Raw genomic sequence first — 18,824 nt, forward strand, 5'->3', positions numbered from 1 at the left:
AAATCTCAAAAGTCTATATATACAGCTATGTCTGTCACAAGGCCTTGCAATAGTTGAAACATTTGTCTCTAAAAACAGTAACTTCCCTTTACCCTCAAGTAAAGTTTTCATAATTTCTGCCAACTATTTTAAGTATAAAAACACCTACATAAGATTTTTAAAATCAGAATTAATATTCAGAAGGACCAAGCATTTCATGGGCTCCTAGGTGCATGGTGGGCAGTCAGGGTGCATTGTATTAAATTAGGATTTGTCACAATATTTCTTCTATTTATGATGCATTTCTACAAGATCATTTCTCACAGAAGATATGGTATTTTTAGCTCTACTTTAGTGACCCCAAAGTTGCAATAACAACAACAAAATGTATTCCACTTAAAGACAGGGGATGCAAGTTTTCATTCTGACAATAGACAACAGCCTGTGTTCGTTACTTGAAGCTACATCTTAAGTAATTACTGCTGCCAACAGCAGCTCATTCCCTGTCTTAGACCCCTTTTTTGTGTTCTAGGGATATCTTTGAGTTCTGTTTCTTCCTTATCTGTGTAACAAACTACTGCATTTTCCGTGCAAAGAAATAATTTAATATTGTGTATTGAGTGCCTATTATGGTAGACTTAGGTTTATAGTATATGGTAATACCCTCGAGAGTACAAATTGTATAGAAGAGCTAACAAAATATCCAGAGAGGGGACAATCAGCTCCTTTAAATGAAGATGTGAGCAGCAAGGTAAAGTCAAGAGTTTAGTTTTGACAAGTTAAATTTCAGGCATGAATGAGCTAGCCCTATGGCAGTGTCCACCAGACAGCTGTAGTCTTGGGCTTGTTGCGCATCAGACAAGGCCAGGCCAGAGATGTAGATGTGGGAGTCAGCAGCACAGAAGCAGCAGTTGACTCTAGGAGAGAGAATGAGGTCACTGAAGGAGAAAAGGAAGGTGGTAAGCTGTCTTTCAGTGTGTGGGTACTTTGAATTTTTCCAGTACCGAGGTTGGGTTTATGCTGAACGATCCCCACTTTATTAAGTCCTCCTTGTGGCCAACAAACACATCTGTGGTAAGATGATAGGCGAGCATGTGTTCTGTGTTCAGAGGTAATTTTAGGTCATGTCTATACAAGATCAGCACGAGCAGCCTGCAGCACAAAAAAATGACTGCTGCAACTCATCCCTCTAGATCAGTGCTGCCCAACAGAAGTATAATGCAAGGCACTTACATAATTTTAAATTTTCCATTGGCCACATTTTAAAAAGTAAAAAGAAACTTAATCTAATATATTCACTTAACCCAATATATCTAAAATATTATCCTTTCAACATGTCATCAAAATGTTCTTAGGGGCCGGCCCGGTGGCGCAAGCGGTTAAGTGCGCGCGCTCCACTGTGGCGGCCCGGGGTTCGCAGGTTTGGATCCCAGGCGCGCACAGACGCACTGCTTGTCAGGCCATGCTGTGGCGGCGTCCCATATAAAGTGGAGGAAGATGGGCATGGATGTTAGCCCAGGGACAGTCTTCCTTAGCAAAAAGAGAGGAGGATTGGCAGATGTTAGCTCAGGGCCGATCCTCCTCACAAAAACAAAAAAACAAAATGTTCTTAAAAATTAATGAGATATTTTACATTCTTTTCTTTGTACTGTCTTTGAAATCTGCTATGTATTGTACAATTAAAGCACATCTCAATTTGGACTAGACACATTTCAGGTACTCAGTAGCCACATGTGGCTTGTGCTCATGACTGTCATGTTGGACGGCACAGCTCTTGAGAGTTCACCTGACAGATAAAATGCCCCATTTAGGTGGGATTGTAGAGAGTGGGTCCAAGTGATGAGTATATAAGATTTCTTAGTCCTGCTTCTCTTTGATCTGGTACAGCATAGACCAAATATTCCTCTCTCTACCTTAAGTTATCTAGTACAATTTTCCATCGGTTAGATTTGTGTTTTGATTTACAAAATCACTTTTTAGAATACTAGAGAGTACACACATGAACTGATTGCATACTACAGGGCATTAGTTTTTAGCATTAGGCAAGTTTATTACTATTTATACTCATCATTATGACATCTATCATTTAGGATTCAGAATCTTTACCACATACATTGTATCACATATTTCCCATAAAAGAAAATATTAAGATGTTATATATCATTTCTCAGCTAATATTCTTTGTATATAAGAATATTGATGAGAAATTTTTTTTAGATTTTGCTCAAAATAATCAGAATGATATGAATCTTACAGAGATATTACAAAAGAAGATGTATTAGGAAGACAAAGTTTAACCTGAATGGCCTAGAAATGTTAAAATTAATACAACACATTTTATATAATGACTTTGTAAGGGTGATTGTAACACTGCAGAATATCATTGCTTGGCTCTGCTTGGTTTTTGATATAAATATGTAGAAATTCTTTATAGGCCAGAATATCATCGTTATAGTGGCTGGAGCAAATTTACTTTTGAATACTGAAGACCTGAGAGAAGCAGCCAATGCCATTAGCAGAGCCAAAGTCATGATCTGCCAGCTAGAAGTAACTCCAGCAACTTCTTTGGAAGCCCTGACAATAGCCCACAGCAATGGAGGTAATTTTACATATTTGTCATTCTTTCTATAAAAGTTTTTATCACTGTCTTAATGAAAGTTAACCTTTCAAGTTAAGCAAAGCAATACTTTTTCTGTAGTAAAATATTCTTTTTCCCATCTGTGAGATTCACTGTCTTCTTATAGTTCTTGATAATGTTAGAGAAACTTTCCAAATAGGGTAAAAATAACAAGTAGCATTTCTGATATCCCACAATCTAAATCTTCAATCTAATCAGCAGAAATAACACAAGTAGTAATTAGAATCTCTGAAGCGGACCATTGTCCAAGATAGAGTCTAAGTAGTGGAATGATTTACATTCTGAGATGTTAAGCTGCACATCATATGTAATCACTGCCCTGGTACATTTTGATAAACATTTCTAAGAATTGAAGATTAGTTTTTCTCTCCTTTTTGTAAAACTTTATCATCTTTTCTATAAACAACAAAAGATTATTTATATGTAATATTTTCTATGTTGTCAACATCCTTTAAGCAGCTCTTTTGTTTTGTTTAACCTTTGATTTTGGAAATTTTCAAATATACAAAAGCAGGCAGAATTGTATAATGAAACCCCTTACCCAGCTTCCACAATTATCAACCTGGGGCTAATCTTGATTCATCTGTTCTCCCACCCACTCCCCCTTTCTCATCCCCAGCAAATAACAAGCCTTGTTATTTGAGCCTTGTCTTTAAATGCATATAGAAATACTCCCCTACAGAATTGTTGTAAGAATGAAATAAAATAAAATATGACGCTAAGCATGGTGTAGTAAGTTGCAGTAAATCCCAATTTTCTTCTGCCTTTCACTTCTCTCTTTAAAATTAGGATAATATCCTGATCTCAGCACCATTTAATCAAAAAAATCAAAATAAAAAGTAGCCTCTCTAAGCTTCTTCATAGTTCTTTTTTTTGTGTGTGTGAGGAAGATCAGCCCTGAGCTAACATCCGTGCTAATCCTCCTCTTTTTTTGCTGAGGAAGACCAGCTCTGAGCTAACATCTATTGCCAATCCTCCTCCTTTTTTTCTCCCCAAAGCCCCAGTAGATAGTTGTGTGTCATAGTTGTACATCCTTCTAGTTGCTGTATGTGGGACACAGCTTCGGCATGGCCAGAGAAGCAGTGCGTCGGTACGCACCCGGGATCCGAACCCGGGCCACCAGTAGCGGAGCGCGCGCACTTAAGCACTAAGCCACGGGGCCGGCCCTTCTTCATAGTTCTGTGATTTATATTAAGAAGAAAATAGAGAACCACTTTGACTTTTCTAGATAAAACTTTCTCATCAAGATACAAAACTAAAAAAAAAAGAAAGAGAAGAAAAAGAACAGTAAATGTATGTGTGTGTGTGTGTGTGTGTGTGTTTGTATAAGTGATTTCTCCCAAAACTGTATAGTGTTCTACATAGCAATAAATGGAAAATAAGTTACTGAAGTGATTTTGTGGAGAATTTTAAAATGTATGTCCTGATTTAACAAATTTTCCTCTTGGCAAAACAACATGCTGTGGCAAATTCTCACTGACATTTAATGTATTTTTAATGGTCTTGAAGCTGTCAGAAAGAATTCTAAGCCAAAACCCATTTGGTTACATTTTCTCGGGGTGTCCCAGATAAAGTCTAATACTTATGGTAAGCATGCTCTGCACTGCACTCATCGTAATTGGGTGATGTGAATACAACATGCCATTTCATTCATGCTCCTGTCTTTCTTTATAGAGGTCAAAGCATATTCTCATGTAACTTCTCTTTTCCTCCTATTATCCTTTGCTTCTCAGAGATCACTGTTTCCTCTGTCCTAGTCTAGTTACCTGTACCCAGCTTGTGGAGGAGAGAAAGGTACAGCCACCACAGTTGAGGATCTAACCTTTCACAGGTGAGGCTAGAGTTACCTGGATGGGGAGGCAGCCTGACCTTGGGCTGTCATTTGGGTGGGGTCCAGAAATGCTTCCTCCATCACCTGCCTGGCAGTTCTTCCAGTTGAGTAGCTGAAAGACCTAGGGCATCAGACACAGTCGGGAGTAGGTGATGGTGGGCCAAAGACAGCCTAGCCTACTTCACATTTTTACTAATAGCCAGCGTGTCTAAGTATTAATTCTGCATGATCTTTCTTATATAGTAATATTAGAAGTAGTAATACCTTGCATTTATGTGTACTTTACAGCTTATAAAGCACTTTCACATATATTTGATGCTCAGAAAAACCTTATGACAAAGATATGGCAGGCATTATTCTCCCAGATTGAAGGTAAAAAGACAGACTCAGAGAGGTTAAGTAATTAGCTCAACCAAGGTCAGTGTAGGAACCAGGATTTCAGACTCCCAAGACCCAAGTTCTGCGTCCTAGACCACATTTCAAATAAAGAAACTGCCACATCCCAGTGATTTCAAGGAACTGAGCCTTTATGAAGAGTATCTCTAGAAGAGTAAAGTCCAGGAATTGTCACAGTGGCCAACATGTAACCTAGCTTTGAGCGTTTTTACTGCTCAAGTCACAGAGACGAGACCCTAGAGTGTTTTCAGCAACATGTCCCCTACCTGTCCCCATAAAACACACACACAAGCACATATGCACACACATTCCTCTGTCCAGAACTCAGGTGGTCCCCATTTAGTTGTTACCAGCCAGATTTGGTAGTTACACAGCTTAGATTCTGTACCATGAGTGTGTGTGTGTGTGTGTGTGTGTGTGTGTGTGTGTGTGAGAATTTAATGTATCTTCATTCTCATGTTAGAGAAGAGTGGTACAATGAAAGGAGCACTGGTTTGGGAGTCATGAAGTATGGCTTTGAATTCAGAATCAATCACTTAGCAAATGGGGGACCTCATGCAAGTAAGTCAGTTTCTTGCTCTGGGTCTCAGTTTCTTCTTCTGTGGACACAAGAGAATTGGGCTGAGAGTTCTCACAGTTCTTTAACGTCACGTTATTGTGAATAGACTGATCCAGAGCAGAGCGAGCAAAGCTTAAAGATCTGCTGAGTGCTGAGTGTCCTGTCCATTGCCCCATGAGGCTGCATATGTGCTATTCAGCTTTATTCCATCTACAAGACAGATGGTAAAATCATCATCGTCATCATCATCATCTGTGGGTTTGTTATCACAGCTCCCTTATCTGTACTACGTACTTACAAGTAGTGAAGATTGAATTAAACACATTGTGTAACTAGATTGTATATTAGTAGTTAAAATACAGAGGAAAAAGACTCCCCTCCGTGTATGAATATACTGTCTCAGAAATCTCTTTCTGTCTTTACCAAAAGGAAAGCATTGATTTTAAACAGACAGCACCTGCAACAGCAAAAATGAATCTATAGCCCTCTATAGCCCCCCTCCTGTGGGTCACGATGCTGTGAGATAGGCCCACGGCAGAGCTGGTGCTGCAGCTGCTTGTGATGAAATTATGCATGTTGGTTCTGGTCTTTATATCTATTTCAAAGCAAATGGAACATTACAGGAACAGTTATAAATAATTGAGATTGTAAGATCGCCAAGATTAAATTCTAGGTAGGATACAAAATATCTTTTAGTGCCACTTTAGTCCTTTTTCATTTGGCAAACAAAACTTCTTGGCTGGCCACCTTGACTTTCACAATAACATTGTCCAGCACATAGCCCAAGCTTTGAGTGTTTTCGCTGCTCACGTCACAGAGAAGAACCCCTAGAGTGAGAGACTGCCAAGCCAGTGTTTTGGGTACTCCAACCTTCCCAGTTTCCTAACTTAGGCTGATTTCCTTCCCCTGTTTCTCTGTGTTAGTTATTAAGGCCTTTTTAACTGTCCAGGCCCTGCCCTCCATGGTGACATCATTAAGAGCTTCCACCTCATTTTCCTGTCTTTGTGCCTATACAGCTGCCTCCCTAGGCCTCACCAGTTCCTCATTGACATTACTGTGCCCGCCGTTGACATGCCGTTAAGACATCCAGGAGTTTAGTCTGTCTTACATTGTAATGAATAATAATTACTGTTGGGTGCTATCAATCACCTCTGCAGCCCCAAGTTACTCCACAGTACATCCTGTGCTCTCTAGTTTCACATGGTTCCAGAATGACATCATTTTTTTCCATCTTGTCTATTACAAATTTGCCTTCTTCTTTGATTAACTACATCTACTAATTCTTCATGTTTCTTTCATCATGGTAAAGTATTTATGCTTGTTTATGGTAGCATGAGTCAAAGAGAGGCCTTTCTTTATGGCATTTTCTCTTTCCCCTAAGTTTAGTTACTAGTCAGACTCTAAGCCTATGTATCTAGTTACTATTGGTAAAAATGCTTTCCCTTGGTAAAATACAGACAAATAAGATTTGATTGATTTTTAAAAAATTTTTTAATTAATTTATTTTTTATTGCGGTAACATTGGTTTATAACATTGTATAAATTTCAGGTGTACATCATTATACTTCTTTTTTTTTTTTTTTTTTTTTTGTGAGGAAGATCAGCCCTGAGCTAACATCCATGCTAATCCTCCTCTTTTTGCTGAGGAAGACCGGCTCTGAGCTAACATCTATTGCCAATCCTCCTCCTTTTTCTTTCCCCCCAAAGCCCCAGTAGATAGTTGTACATCATAGTTGCACGTCCTTCTAGTTACTGTATGTGGGACACGGCCAGAGAAGCGGTGCGTCGGTGCGTGCCCAGGATGCGAACCCCAGGCCGCCAGTAGCGGAGCGCGCGCACTTAACCGCTAAGCCACCAGGCTGGCCCTATACTTCTATTTCTGCATAGATTGATTGATTTTTATACAATATTTATGGTCAAATTAAATTGTAGAATTCCTCATTCCAGCAATTGTTGCTTAAAATTCAATGTAATTGTTTCTTTAAAATTCGTTTTTAAATCAAGGATAGAACTACCATATGATCCAGCTATTCCACTGCTGGGTATTTATCCAAAGAATTTGAAAACACCAATGCGTAAAGATACACGCACCCCTGTGCTCATTGCAGCGTTATTCACAATAGCCAAGACTTGGCTATTAGCCAAGCAACCTAAATGCCCATCAAGGGACGAATGGATAAAGAAGATGTGGTATATATACACAATGGAATACTACTCAGCCATAAGAAACGATGAAATCCAGCCATTTGTGACAACATGGATGGACATTGAGGGTATTATGCAAAGTGAAAGAAGTCAGAGGGAGAAGATCAAATAGCGTATGATTTCCTTCATTAAGTAGTAGATAATAACAACAATAAACAAACACATAGAGACAGAGATTGGATTGGTGGTTACCAGAGGGGAAGGGGGGAGGGAGGATGGCGAAAGGGATAATTCGGCACATGTGTGTGGTGATGGGTTGTAATTAGTATTTGGGTGGTGAACATGATGTAATCTATGCAGAAATAGAAGTATAATGATGTACACCTGAAATGTATACAATGTTATAAATCAATGTTACTGCAATAAACAAAAAATTTAAAAAAAAATTCGTTTTTATTGTGGAAAATTTCAAGTATGTGTATGGACCTATAGAGAATAATATGGTAAACCCATATATACTGTCATTTAGCTTCAACAGTTATCAACACATGGCCAATCTTGCTTCATCTGTACCCCATCTCATTATTCCCCACCCCCCACTGGAGCCTTGGACTATTTTGAAGCAAAACCCAGACATTATATCATTTCATTCACAGTGTACTTGTTTTTTGATGTAAGATATTATAAATGTTTTAAGAATGATGTTTTTGCATGGTGTGCAGCAGTTAACATGTGGTAAAATTTATTCACATCAGCCTTTTGTAACTAATCACTTAGTTCAGTGAGTAACCTCTCAGACTTTTTTCTCTTCTATGTAAGTGTATAAATGTAAATACACATATAGTTATGTTTTATTTGTTTTGTTAAAAAGGACAGGGATCATTCTATAGATTTTATTATAAAACTGACTTTTTTCGCTTATAAATAAATTTTAGAAATCTTTCTGTAACAAAACAGATCTGCTTCATTCTTTTTAACAGCAGCAGAGTATTCCATTGGACGTATATGTCATAATTCTTTTAACCAATCCTCTCTGATAGATACTTAGGTTCCTTTTTGTTTTTTCTGTTACAAACAGAGCTGGATAAACATAACTGTACTGCATCTTTGCATGCCTGTGTATTTCTGTAGGATAGGTTTAGAAAAGGAATTGCTGGATCAGGGGATCTTTTGAGATAAAATAGAACTTTCATAAGAAGAAAGGCTCTACCCTGTTGTTCCATACTGGTTGCTTCCTCTAACCTGTGCTCAAATGCTGCTGACTGCAGATTTGAGGATCATACTAGGTGAGCAATGGTGTTTCAGTTTAATGTTTAAGGAAAATAGGGAACAATATATTCATTCTGAAAACCTAAAAAGTAAATAGGTGTGTTGGAATGCTGGGCAGTGAGGGCCTTGATGCATAATTGACATCTCTAAGACCTTGCAGAAGTGGCAAAACCAGTGAGAGAGATTGTTGCCAGGCTACAAACTCCAACAGAGGGCAGAAGAAATGGGTGGACAGGCAGGGGTGTTGGGCTGTGTGTAAAGGACAATATAATGACAGTAATAATCCCTTGCATTTGTACAACACTTTACAGTTTACACAGGGCTTTTACATCCGTTTTCTAATTTAAGCTGCACAACAACCCTGTGCAAAAATATGGGCAGCCAAAAATATACCATAGAATTTCTGTGGGTGGACATTCTGGATTCTAAAATAATGAAAATGTGAGAATAGTGTTAGTCTGTAAACCACTGGACAAGATCCACTGACCAAATGAAAATGCTAAATAAGACCAAGGAACGTACAGAAGTAGACTAGCTAGCCTTACCAGGCAGAAGTAGTGGACAGCTTCCATTAGCCAAGTGTTGAATACATCTCCCCAAGAATGTGGAATAGATCAGTGCCAAGCTAGCCATGAGAGAGCCACTTGGAGAACTTGTCAATGTGTGCATTCTCTGATCTTACCCCCCAGAGATTCTGATTCAGTGGGTTTGAGGTGGAGCCCAGAAATCATGCATTTTAATAAGCTCTCCTCGTGATGCTGATGTGCAGCCAATTTTGTGAACCACTGTTCTGAGTCTCTGAGAACTGCAGCTAGAGGATTTTACCCTGTGGGTCTGTAATAAATTGGGGTTACTAAACACATAAGTCAGTGGACCTGGATAGAAGAAAACAAAACCAACCAATCTAGCTGGGTACTTTGGTGGATAAGTAAGTGTTTTGAGAAAGGGGGAGCTTTCTGTGAATGTAATTTCTAAAGATTTTCAAAAAAATATTTACAAAGTTCCACACCAAAGGCAGTTTTATAATATTGCGAATTGAAATTCAGGGCTTGTGTTGCTATGGACAGAGTCCTGGCCTAGAGGAGCAACTATTTTAGAGACTACCAAGCACTGGACTTAAAACTAGAGGACTCGGGGTAGGGACTCAGCTGAACTATGTCCCAGTGGATGACCTTAGACTGTGACCTCATCTCTCTGAGGCTCACATTCCTCCTCTGAAAAATGCACTACTTCTGACACTGTAATGGCTGTAACATTCTCATTTTCCCTGTTTCTGCTATCCCCATCCATCTTCCTCCTGTAGTCTCCTAGTCTGAGCTAGCTCTCAGCCTCTGATTGAATTTCTCCCCCTTTCTCAATCTTTCCTTTATGTTCCCAGATTGCTCACAGAAGCCAAGAATGTAAGCTTTTGTGTGTGTATGTTTGCATGAGTAACTGTGATATATTTGGAAAGATGTACATAGGTGTTCAAAATATGCAGATGTAAATGAACTTCCTACTTAACTATTCTTACCAGGAAAATTTTGAGCTCTGCATTGTTTATTTTCTATTACCTCTTTTTTCTTTCCTGGAAAATGGATTTATGAACTAGCCTAGCAACTAAGCACTTAAAGTAACCCACAAAAATGTTCACCAGCTTGAATGTTCACATTCATGCATGTCTTTTCATGCCACAACATTTACAGTTTTCTTTAATGTTCTTGTTGCCCTTTGCCATAACTTTGTAATCACCTTGGTTGTAAATATTGATGCTTGCCCTTGAAGCTGAAATGTGTTAAAGTGAAAAGTAGAGAAAATGGAAATAAGAGGGAGTTGGTACTAGGCTATCATGGAGATTGAGATTTCAGACTTTTCTAACTAAATTGATTTTTAATCTAATGGGAAAAAATGGTTGCACTTGGGATTTTCATTACTGAATGTTTGTAAATGTACGATGTTAACAGTGATAACCACTGTACCCCTTTTCCCTTCCTTTGTAGTGAAAACATTGTTCAATCCAGCTCCTGCCATTGCTGACCTGGACCCCCAGTTCTACACGCTCTCCGATGTGTTCTGCTGCAATGAAAGTGAGGTAAGGGTGCAAGGTTTTGCTCATGGAAAACCAAAGACTCTCATGCAAGTGGATAAAACAAAGAGGCAAGACTAACCACATTAATTTGATTGCATGTCAATTCTTGGGCCCAGTAAAAACAGATTTTTCAGTTGACTAGGGTGTGAGGAAAAGGAAATTAGTGAGTCCTAGAAAAAAAAAAGGATTCCCTGAGTCATCCCCATAATGTAGCTCTTATCAAACCTTAGCTAATTTTAGTCCCTTCCCTGCCCTCACACTTTTGGTATGTTATTTTCTTTTTTAATTATTACATATTCTATGGACTAGTTAGTATTAAAGTTACCTGATTTAGCAAATAAAAATCCAGATTGCCCAGTTAAATTTGAATTTCAGATAAACAACAAATAATTTTATAGTATAAGTACATTTAGTATATTATTTGTTGTTTATCTGAAATTCAAATTTAACTGGATATCCTATATTTTATGTAGCAAACCTAATTAATATACAACCCCTGGAGCATTTGCTACATTCTTTTGAAGACCCTGTGACTGCACTGGTGGACAGACATAGGTTCTCCATTGATGCCATGGGAAAGACCTTGGAGGGCACTCCATTAGAGAAGCCCACTCTCAGTCTATCTGAGGATCATAATGCATAGATTTGCATAAAATATCTACCAATATATTCATATTGTGCCAGTCATTCTAAAGCATTTTAGGAAGAAAATTTCAACATTTCTCCCTTTTATGGACCAGACAGTTTTCGACCAGAACTCTCTCCTAACAGTGGAAGGCAGAACATATTATACAATGCAAGATGCAAAGAGAGAAAGTTAGTAATTAATGAACTATAATAGTAATTTTCCATTTGGTTCAAAGACTGAATGAAGGTTTCTAGGATTTCCCAACCTGCCTTTTTGTTAATTTAATCTCTCAGAACATAAAGTAAACAAGAAAGAAGACTGCTACAAGGAAACTAATTTTAACAAACCACAATAGGTTATGCAATATTTTTGAGCAACCACCATGGCCAGGCATTGTGCTAGGAAAAAGGAATTGTGGGAGATAGTGACCATTTCACAATAAGAGGTTAGATTACCCTCAACTGCCAAACCGGCTTAGATTTCCCTGCTAGATACTTACAGAGCACTGTATTTATTCTTTAAACACTCATCACAGCTCAAATTACTTGTTCAATAATTCTTTCTTCTCCATTAAACTACTTATGCTGTGAGTCAAGTTTATGAAACTGAAGTCCAGGATGAGCAGACACTGTGGGATGATTTATAAAGGGCAACAAAAAGGGGTTAATCTGGGCACGTTCAAGGAAAGCACAGGAAGGGATAGACCCATTCTTAGTAAGAGATAGTATATGGTTAAATTGTAATACAGAAAAGACAGAATTTGGTTATAAACTTCTTGAGTCAAAAAGTATCATATAATTCATCTAGTCCACGTTTTTCAACCACGTATTTCAGAATGATAGAGGTTCCCCAGAGATGCTGGAGGCGTGCCTAGGGGATGAGGAAGCAGGGCTGCAGCCCTTCACCCCTACTTCAGCCTGAGAAGTTTTTATATTCCAGGAGAGACCTACTGGTCCTGCGCAAGCTGCTCATTTTACAGGTTGTCCGTGACTTGGGGAAGATCACAGAGTTAGTGAGTGGTGGAGGTCTCCTGAATGTCAGCGTATTGCTTTTTCCACTACATATCAGTGCCTCTCCTACTCTGCTTCCATCTTCTCTAGCAAAAACAAACAAACAAAGGAAATGGATGGTGTGCACATGGAAAGCTATAACTAGCAATATGAGAAAGGCATTGTGGCCCAAGAGAGGCCTAGAAGAATTAGATCCTTAGGGGTGAAATTTACGGGTATGATTTATATCAAAATCATTGGCAATAGCCATGGCAATGACCCTTCCTTTCTCCTTTCCTCGGCTTCCTTTCTTTCATTCGTGGAATTCTCTTTGTTCCCCCTAACTCTTTATTATAAAAATTATCATACATACACACAGAAAAGCTGAAAGAGCCGTACAATGAATACTCACATACTCTGCGCCTAAAGAGTTGTTAACATTTTGCTATCTTGCTTCCCCTCTCCCTTGTATGTATTTGTTTTTGTTTTTCTTGAATCATTTGAGAGTAAGTTGCAGATAGCATGATACCTCACCCCTTAACAGTTCAACATACATCTCCTAAGAGGAGCCACAATACCATTATCACACCTAAGAAAATTATCAATAATTCTATACTGTCATCTGATATCCAGGCCACATTCAAATTTCCCCAATTGTCCCAAGAATGTCTTTTATAGCTTGTTTTTGTTGTCGTCGTTAACTGGTTTTTTAATTTATTTTCCTGAGCCAGTATCCATCAAAGTTCCCCATTGCATTGGTTGTTATGCAAAAGACGGGAGAGATTTTCTAGAAAAACAAAGCTAACCTGGAAGGGAACCCAGGTTACTTTTCTCAGCACTGTTTCCTTTCACTTTTGTTTGTTCCAGGCTGAGATTCTAACTGGCCTCAAGGTTGGCAGCCCTGCGGATGCTGGGAAGGCTGCACTGGTGCTCATGGAAAGGGGCTGTCAGGTCGTAATCATCACCTTAGGTGCCGAAGGATGCGTGATGCTGTCACAGACACAACCTGTCCCAAAGCACATTCCCACAGAGAAAGTCAAGGCTGTGGATACCACGGTAGGTTTTAAAATTTCAGAATCATTTTTAGCCCTTGAAAATCATCATTTAGTAACTAAGATACTGCAACTGAATTTTTGGATCATGAGGTAAAGGCCCCTGGAAGTGATATGGTAGAAGAGAAGAACAACCAGGCAGGAGAACTGTATCTTAATCCCCCTCTAACCCACTGTGGAACTTTATACAAGTCACTTAACCTCTCTGAGCCTGTTTCCTCATCCTTAAAATCGGAATATCGGTAAAATTATACCTGTTTCATTCATTCAATATGTATTATATGCCAGCCGTATATTAGGTGCTGGGGCTGCAGTGATGAACAAGACAAAGTCTCTGCCCTCATGGGGCTTAGATTTTAGACAATGAACTCATCACTGGGTCTTACAAGCCTCTCAGGTGGAATGAAACAGCAAGAAGCACTGGATAGCAGAGCTCATTCTTTTAGCCAACAAATAACAGCTAACATTTACTGCAGGCTTACTGTGTCTATTTTGCGTACATCTCATTTAATCTTTACGACAACTATATGAGGTAGGTGCTATTGTTATCCTCATTTTACAGATTTAGAAACTTGCTCAGGATCATGATGCTAGGAAGTAACAGAGCTGGGAGTTCAAAACTAGGCCTGTGGACTCCACAGACACTTCTTCTGCAAGGTGCTGGTGAGGACAAGCAGGTGAAGTGGACAAGTCACGGCCATAGTGCAGGGATGAAAAGGAAACAAGTTAGAAAAAAGGCTCAGGCTTCCTCTAAAGTGGAGAAAATAACAATTATTTGTTTATGGCCTAGAATTCAGAAGAGCTGACTAGAAAAGTAAGTAAACGCCAAGGACATGAAACTAGAGTTGAGGAAGAATAAAAATTTTAGGTTTTTTATTTATAAGCAACTGATATATAATTATTTATAAAATATGTTTTGGTTTTTATGCTTAGAAGGACTTTAAAATGTAGGTCATTTATCAAAAAAAGAAGCCTACGGGGATTTGATGAAGTTTTGAATACGAATGTGCCTTGAAAAATAAATAAATGGAAGGAATGCTTTTATAACATGAAATTACATCCTGATTGCCTTTCAAAATGTGCTTTATCAGGTATTTGATATATTGTACTTGGTGGTGTTATTCTCTTCATATTGAGTTATTTCTGAAACGATTAGTTTTTTTCTGTTTGTCAAGGACAGTAACCTGAATTTGAGAGGTTCCTTATTAGTTCTGAAATCGTTCCTGCATTAGACTAAAACTATTCCAGGTCCTGAACTAAAGCGGAAGAGTTTATTCTTCTCCTCCTAAAAATGACATGAAGGGTCCTCATGAAGTTGTTGGACCACGTGGCTACCCAGAAGTGGCTCGGCCTCTGCTTTCAGTATGTGTGTCAGTTACGACTCCTTTTGCTCATAAGCACCAGGAGCACAACTCAAACAGGCTTACCTAGAAAAAGGGATTTATTTGGTGCACATACGTAGGGCAGAATGCAGACACTAAACCGCGTCATCAGGACTCACTCGCTCGTTCTCTCCCTGTCTCTACTTGCCTGGTAGTGGGCTTTGAGCTCAGGCAGGCCCCCTCCAGGCGGTGGTCCCTGGCAGCTCCCTGCCCACACTGTGCCCCACGTCGTGTCCCCACCTGGTGTCAAATAAAATTCAAAGAACTCTTATCAGAGGATGGGAAGTGGATGCTGGTCAGACAAAACAACCCATGCCCACCACAGAACACTGGTGTGGAAGTGCACTGCTTGGACATAGGACTAAATGATGAAGAAACTAGCCTTGGAAATATTCAAATTTGAATCAGTAGTAATAATCCTCAAAATAATTTTATGTTGAAGGATCGGATTTCACGGATCATGGCGGATTACAACTGTGAGCCTCTTAAATACAGCGATGCGCACCAAGGAGGTTTTCACACATTATTGATACTGGTTTCTGCTCTTTTATTTGGTTTCTTAGCACTTGTACTTAATTTTTAGGTTTCAGGAAAGGTGGAACACAGTGAACATTCAGAGGAGGAACAGATCACTTAATGCTTGCAGGCAGGAGATTGAGAATGGGATCAGGAAGATCAGGGCACTGGATCAAGAGCCGCAAGTTTTTTCTGTAAACGGCCGGACAGTAAAGTTCTAGGCTTCACGGGCCATATGCATACATGCTCTGTCACAACTACTCAGCTCTGCCATGTGGCATGAAAGCATCCACAAACAACTGTGTATGCTACTGAAATTAAATTGGTATTAATCTAAACTAGATTGTTTTAAATTAAGGTGTTAATTGGAATCACTAGTGCAATTACTAAGACAAGAAATTTAAAAAAAAAAACTAAAAGGAACAGGGGAATTAAAATGTTACAGTAGAAAATATCTATTTAACACAAAAGAAGAAAGCAATAATGAAGTAATAGAGGAATAAAGAAGCTACTAGAAGATATGCTATTGTAAACTGAGGGATAAGACTAAAACAGAGGAAGATATGGGATCCCCAAAGCAGGCGATGCGACATAGGAGAGAAGTCAAGGATAACGAAGGAAAGTTCCAGGACAATAGCTATGCAGCAAACCCATAACCAGTCAGTCCAGGTGAGAGCAGGAGAGTGGAGGGCTCTGGAAGGAATGTCTCCCAGAAACCAAAAAAAAATGGCAAAAGAGGGAAATAGTGGAATATCCATTGTGTTTAACTATCCCCAGAAATTTTTAGTTTTCTTGCAGAATTTGAGGATGAAGTAGTAATTAATATGTAGAAAACTGAGGAAATGAAAAAAAAGTGAAGCAGATTTTTTTCCTCTAGGTCATCTGGAATCTAAGGGGAAAAAGTATGATTAAGTAAATATATCTTTGTATATCACATGGCTATGAATGCATAGTCATAACAATGTAAGTGCCGATTATTGATTTAACCAAAAATGGAGATTATAATCATATTGTGAAGATGGAAGGATAAAGTGAGTGTATATTTGTGCGCACATGAAAGAAGATAAGAGAACTAAATGCTCATCTTCCATAATTGGACCTCGAGAGAGAATATCTAAAACTGATTAAAAAAAATAGCAGTATAAGCATATTATCAGAAAGAGAAGATAAATACCAGAAGAAACTGCTAAAAGAATTTAAAGTATTTGCCTCATGGAAATGGTTGTGGAGAGAGATGGGACATTTACACTTTGTCTTGTCTTTTTAAACTATGTTATGGATGGCTTTGATTTTTTTTTTAAATGACAAAACACAATGAATACCATTTCACACCCACTAGGATGGCTATAATCAAAAACAGATAATAAAAAGCATTGACTAGGATGTGGAGAAATTGGAACCCTCAAACAATGATGGTAAGAATGTAAAATGGTGTAGCCACTTTGGAAAACAGTCTGAAAATGCTTCAAAAAGTTAAATTTAGAGTTACCGTATGACCCAGCAATTCATCTTCTAGGAGTATACACAAGAGAAATGAAAACATATGTCCACACATAAACTTATACATGAATGTTCATAGCAGCATTACTCTTAATAGCCCCAAATTGGAAACAACCCAAATTTTCATCAACAGATGAATGGATAAACAAATTATGGTATATACATATGATAGAATATTATTCAGCCATAAAAAGGAAAACTGATACATGCTATGCTATGAGATGCGTGAATATCCAAAACATTATACTAAGTGAAAGAAGCCAGACATAAAAGACCATATATTGTAGGCTTCCATGTACATGAAATATCCAAAATAGGTAAATCCATGGAAACAGAAAGTAGATTGACACTTGCCAGGGGCTGGAGAGAGGGGAGAATGGGGAGTGACTGCTAATGGGTACAGGGTTTCTCTTTAGGGTGATGAAAATATCCTGGAATTAGATAGTGGTGATGGTTGCACAACCTTGTCGATATACTAAAAACCACTGGATTGTACCCTTTAAAGGGTGAATTTTAGGGTATTTGAATTATATCTCAATTTAGAAAACAAAGGTCAAACAACAATAACAAAAAGATTCATCTAGGGACTTTTAGTTACTAAGGAATGGATACTCTTGTAATAAAGACTCTTCCACTTAATTGCTCTACTGAATCTACTGAACAGGCTCTCAACGTCCCCCCAGTGGAGCAGAGGTGACACAGGAAACAAGGGTAGTTATTTTCTGGGTATAGAATCTCCCTCAGCTTTTTTTATGCTATCTTTGTCCCTCATCCAGCACTCTCATTAAAATTCTTGCCTGTTGTGCACATAACTGTTCAGCCTCTTCATAAGTCTAATAAAGAGGAGATAATTCACATGGTGAGGTGAGGAACTCCCAGGGAGGCATCTTCTTCTGTACAAATGGGCTCCTTCACTTTTCTGTCAGGAGGGTATTACTTGCTCTCAGTTAATTTGTAACCTTATCCCTTTTCTCCTCCTCTTAATCTCTTACGATGTCCAGCTTAAAAAAAAAATCATGTTGTGTAACCTAAATATATACAGTTTTTATTTGTCAGTCATACCTCAGTAAAGCTGGGGGAAAGAAATAAATAAATCGGGGATGGCATGGATGGTGGGAAAATCTTTAGTTAGTTGGCACGTTGTCCACTTGAGACAGACAGCCTGCCCTGGAAGGAGCCATTTCCCATTCTACATCAATGCTTCTGCAGACTGCTATATTCAGTTTTGCCTCAGTGGTAATAGTTGGATATATCACTTCTATTTTTACATCCGTTTTTCCCGTTGTACTAGAGTGAGATGGTGGCAGTAGCTGCAGATGTCCCTCAGCTCAGTTTGGAAGACGTGACAGATGTGTCTCTTTTCCCATCTCTATATGTTATCTGAATCTCAGCCTCAAAATGACACAGCGCTCATGTCCTTACTCCAGTCCTTCCAACCTGAAGGTCAGGGCTTTGCCTTCTTGTGTTCACGATTGCACTGAGTATAATTACTCCCCAGTCAGTTATACACGTTTAAGCATGGTAATATTTTAGGATTATTGTGCTAATCTGATATAATATATTGTAACATTAATTATCCTTGGCCTATAAGCTCTGTGAAATTCTTGATGTATAAATTTCTATATGTAAATGGTTAAGTCCTATAATCTACATTGACACTCTTAATTTCAAGAATTCAGCCCATAGGCTAAATCTGTCTTCTCAAGAATCACTCACTTTATAATAAATCATCATAATTCAGGGTATATAAGTAAGCTGAGAGAAATCCAAAGCCAGGGGCATGGGGGATTCTCTAACCTATTCTTTATGCCCCTTTCTTTCTATCCATTATATTTGAGCCCTGTAGTAGTCACAGTTGCTGGTGAGGCACCA

At 38.6% G+C, this 18,824-nt stretch overlaps 1 protein-coding gene across 4 annotated transcripts in view; it reads left to right on the forward strand.

Annotated features, from left to right (window-relative positions):
* Positions 1-18,824, forward strand: part of RBKS (ribokinase) — a 92,999-nt gene that overhangs the window by 40,541 nt on the left and 33,634 nt on the right. For 3 of the 4 annotated variants that reach the window (XM_087436976.1, XM_004418196.3, XM_087436977.1), the window contains exons 5-7: positions 2,414-2,578; positions 10,797-10,888; positions 13,370-13,558. In XM_087436976.1, coding sequence (XP_087293102.1) covers positions 2,414-2,578; positions 10,797-10,888; positions 13,370-13,558 — 446 coding nt within the window. The remainder of the gene's footprint in view (positions 1-2,413; positions 2,579-10,796; positions 10,889-13,369; positions 13,559-18,824) is intronic. The other variant, XM_014781492.2, reaches the window with a different exon arrangement.

The sequence above is a fragment of the Ceratotherium simum genome, chromosome 11 (genome assembly GCF_057802395.1).
Source record: "Ceratotherium simum simum isolate JZ-2026a chromosome 11, ASM5780239v1, whole genome shotgun sequence".
NCBI lineage: Eukaryota > Metazoa > Chordata > Mammalia > Perissodactyla > Rhinocerotidae > Ceratotherium > Ceratotherium simum.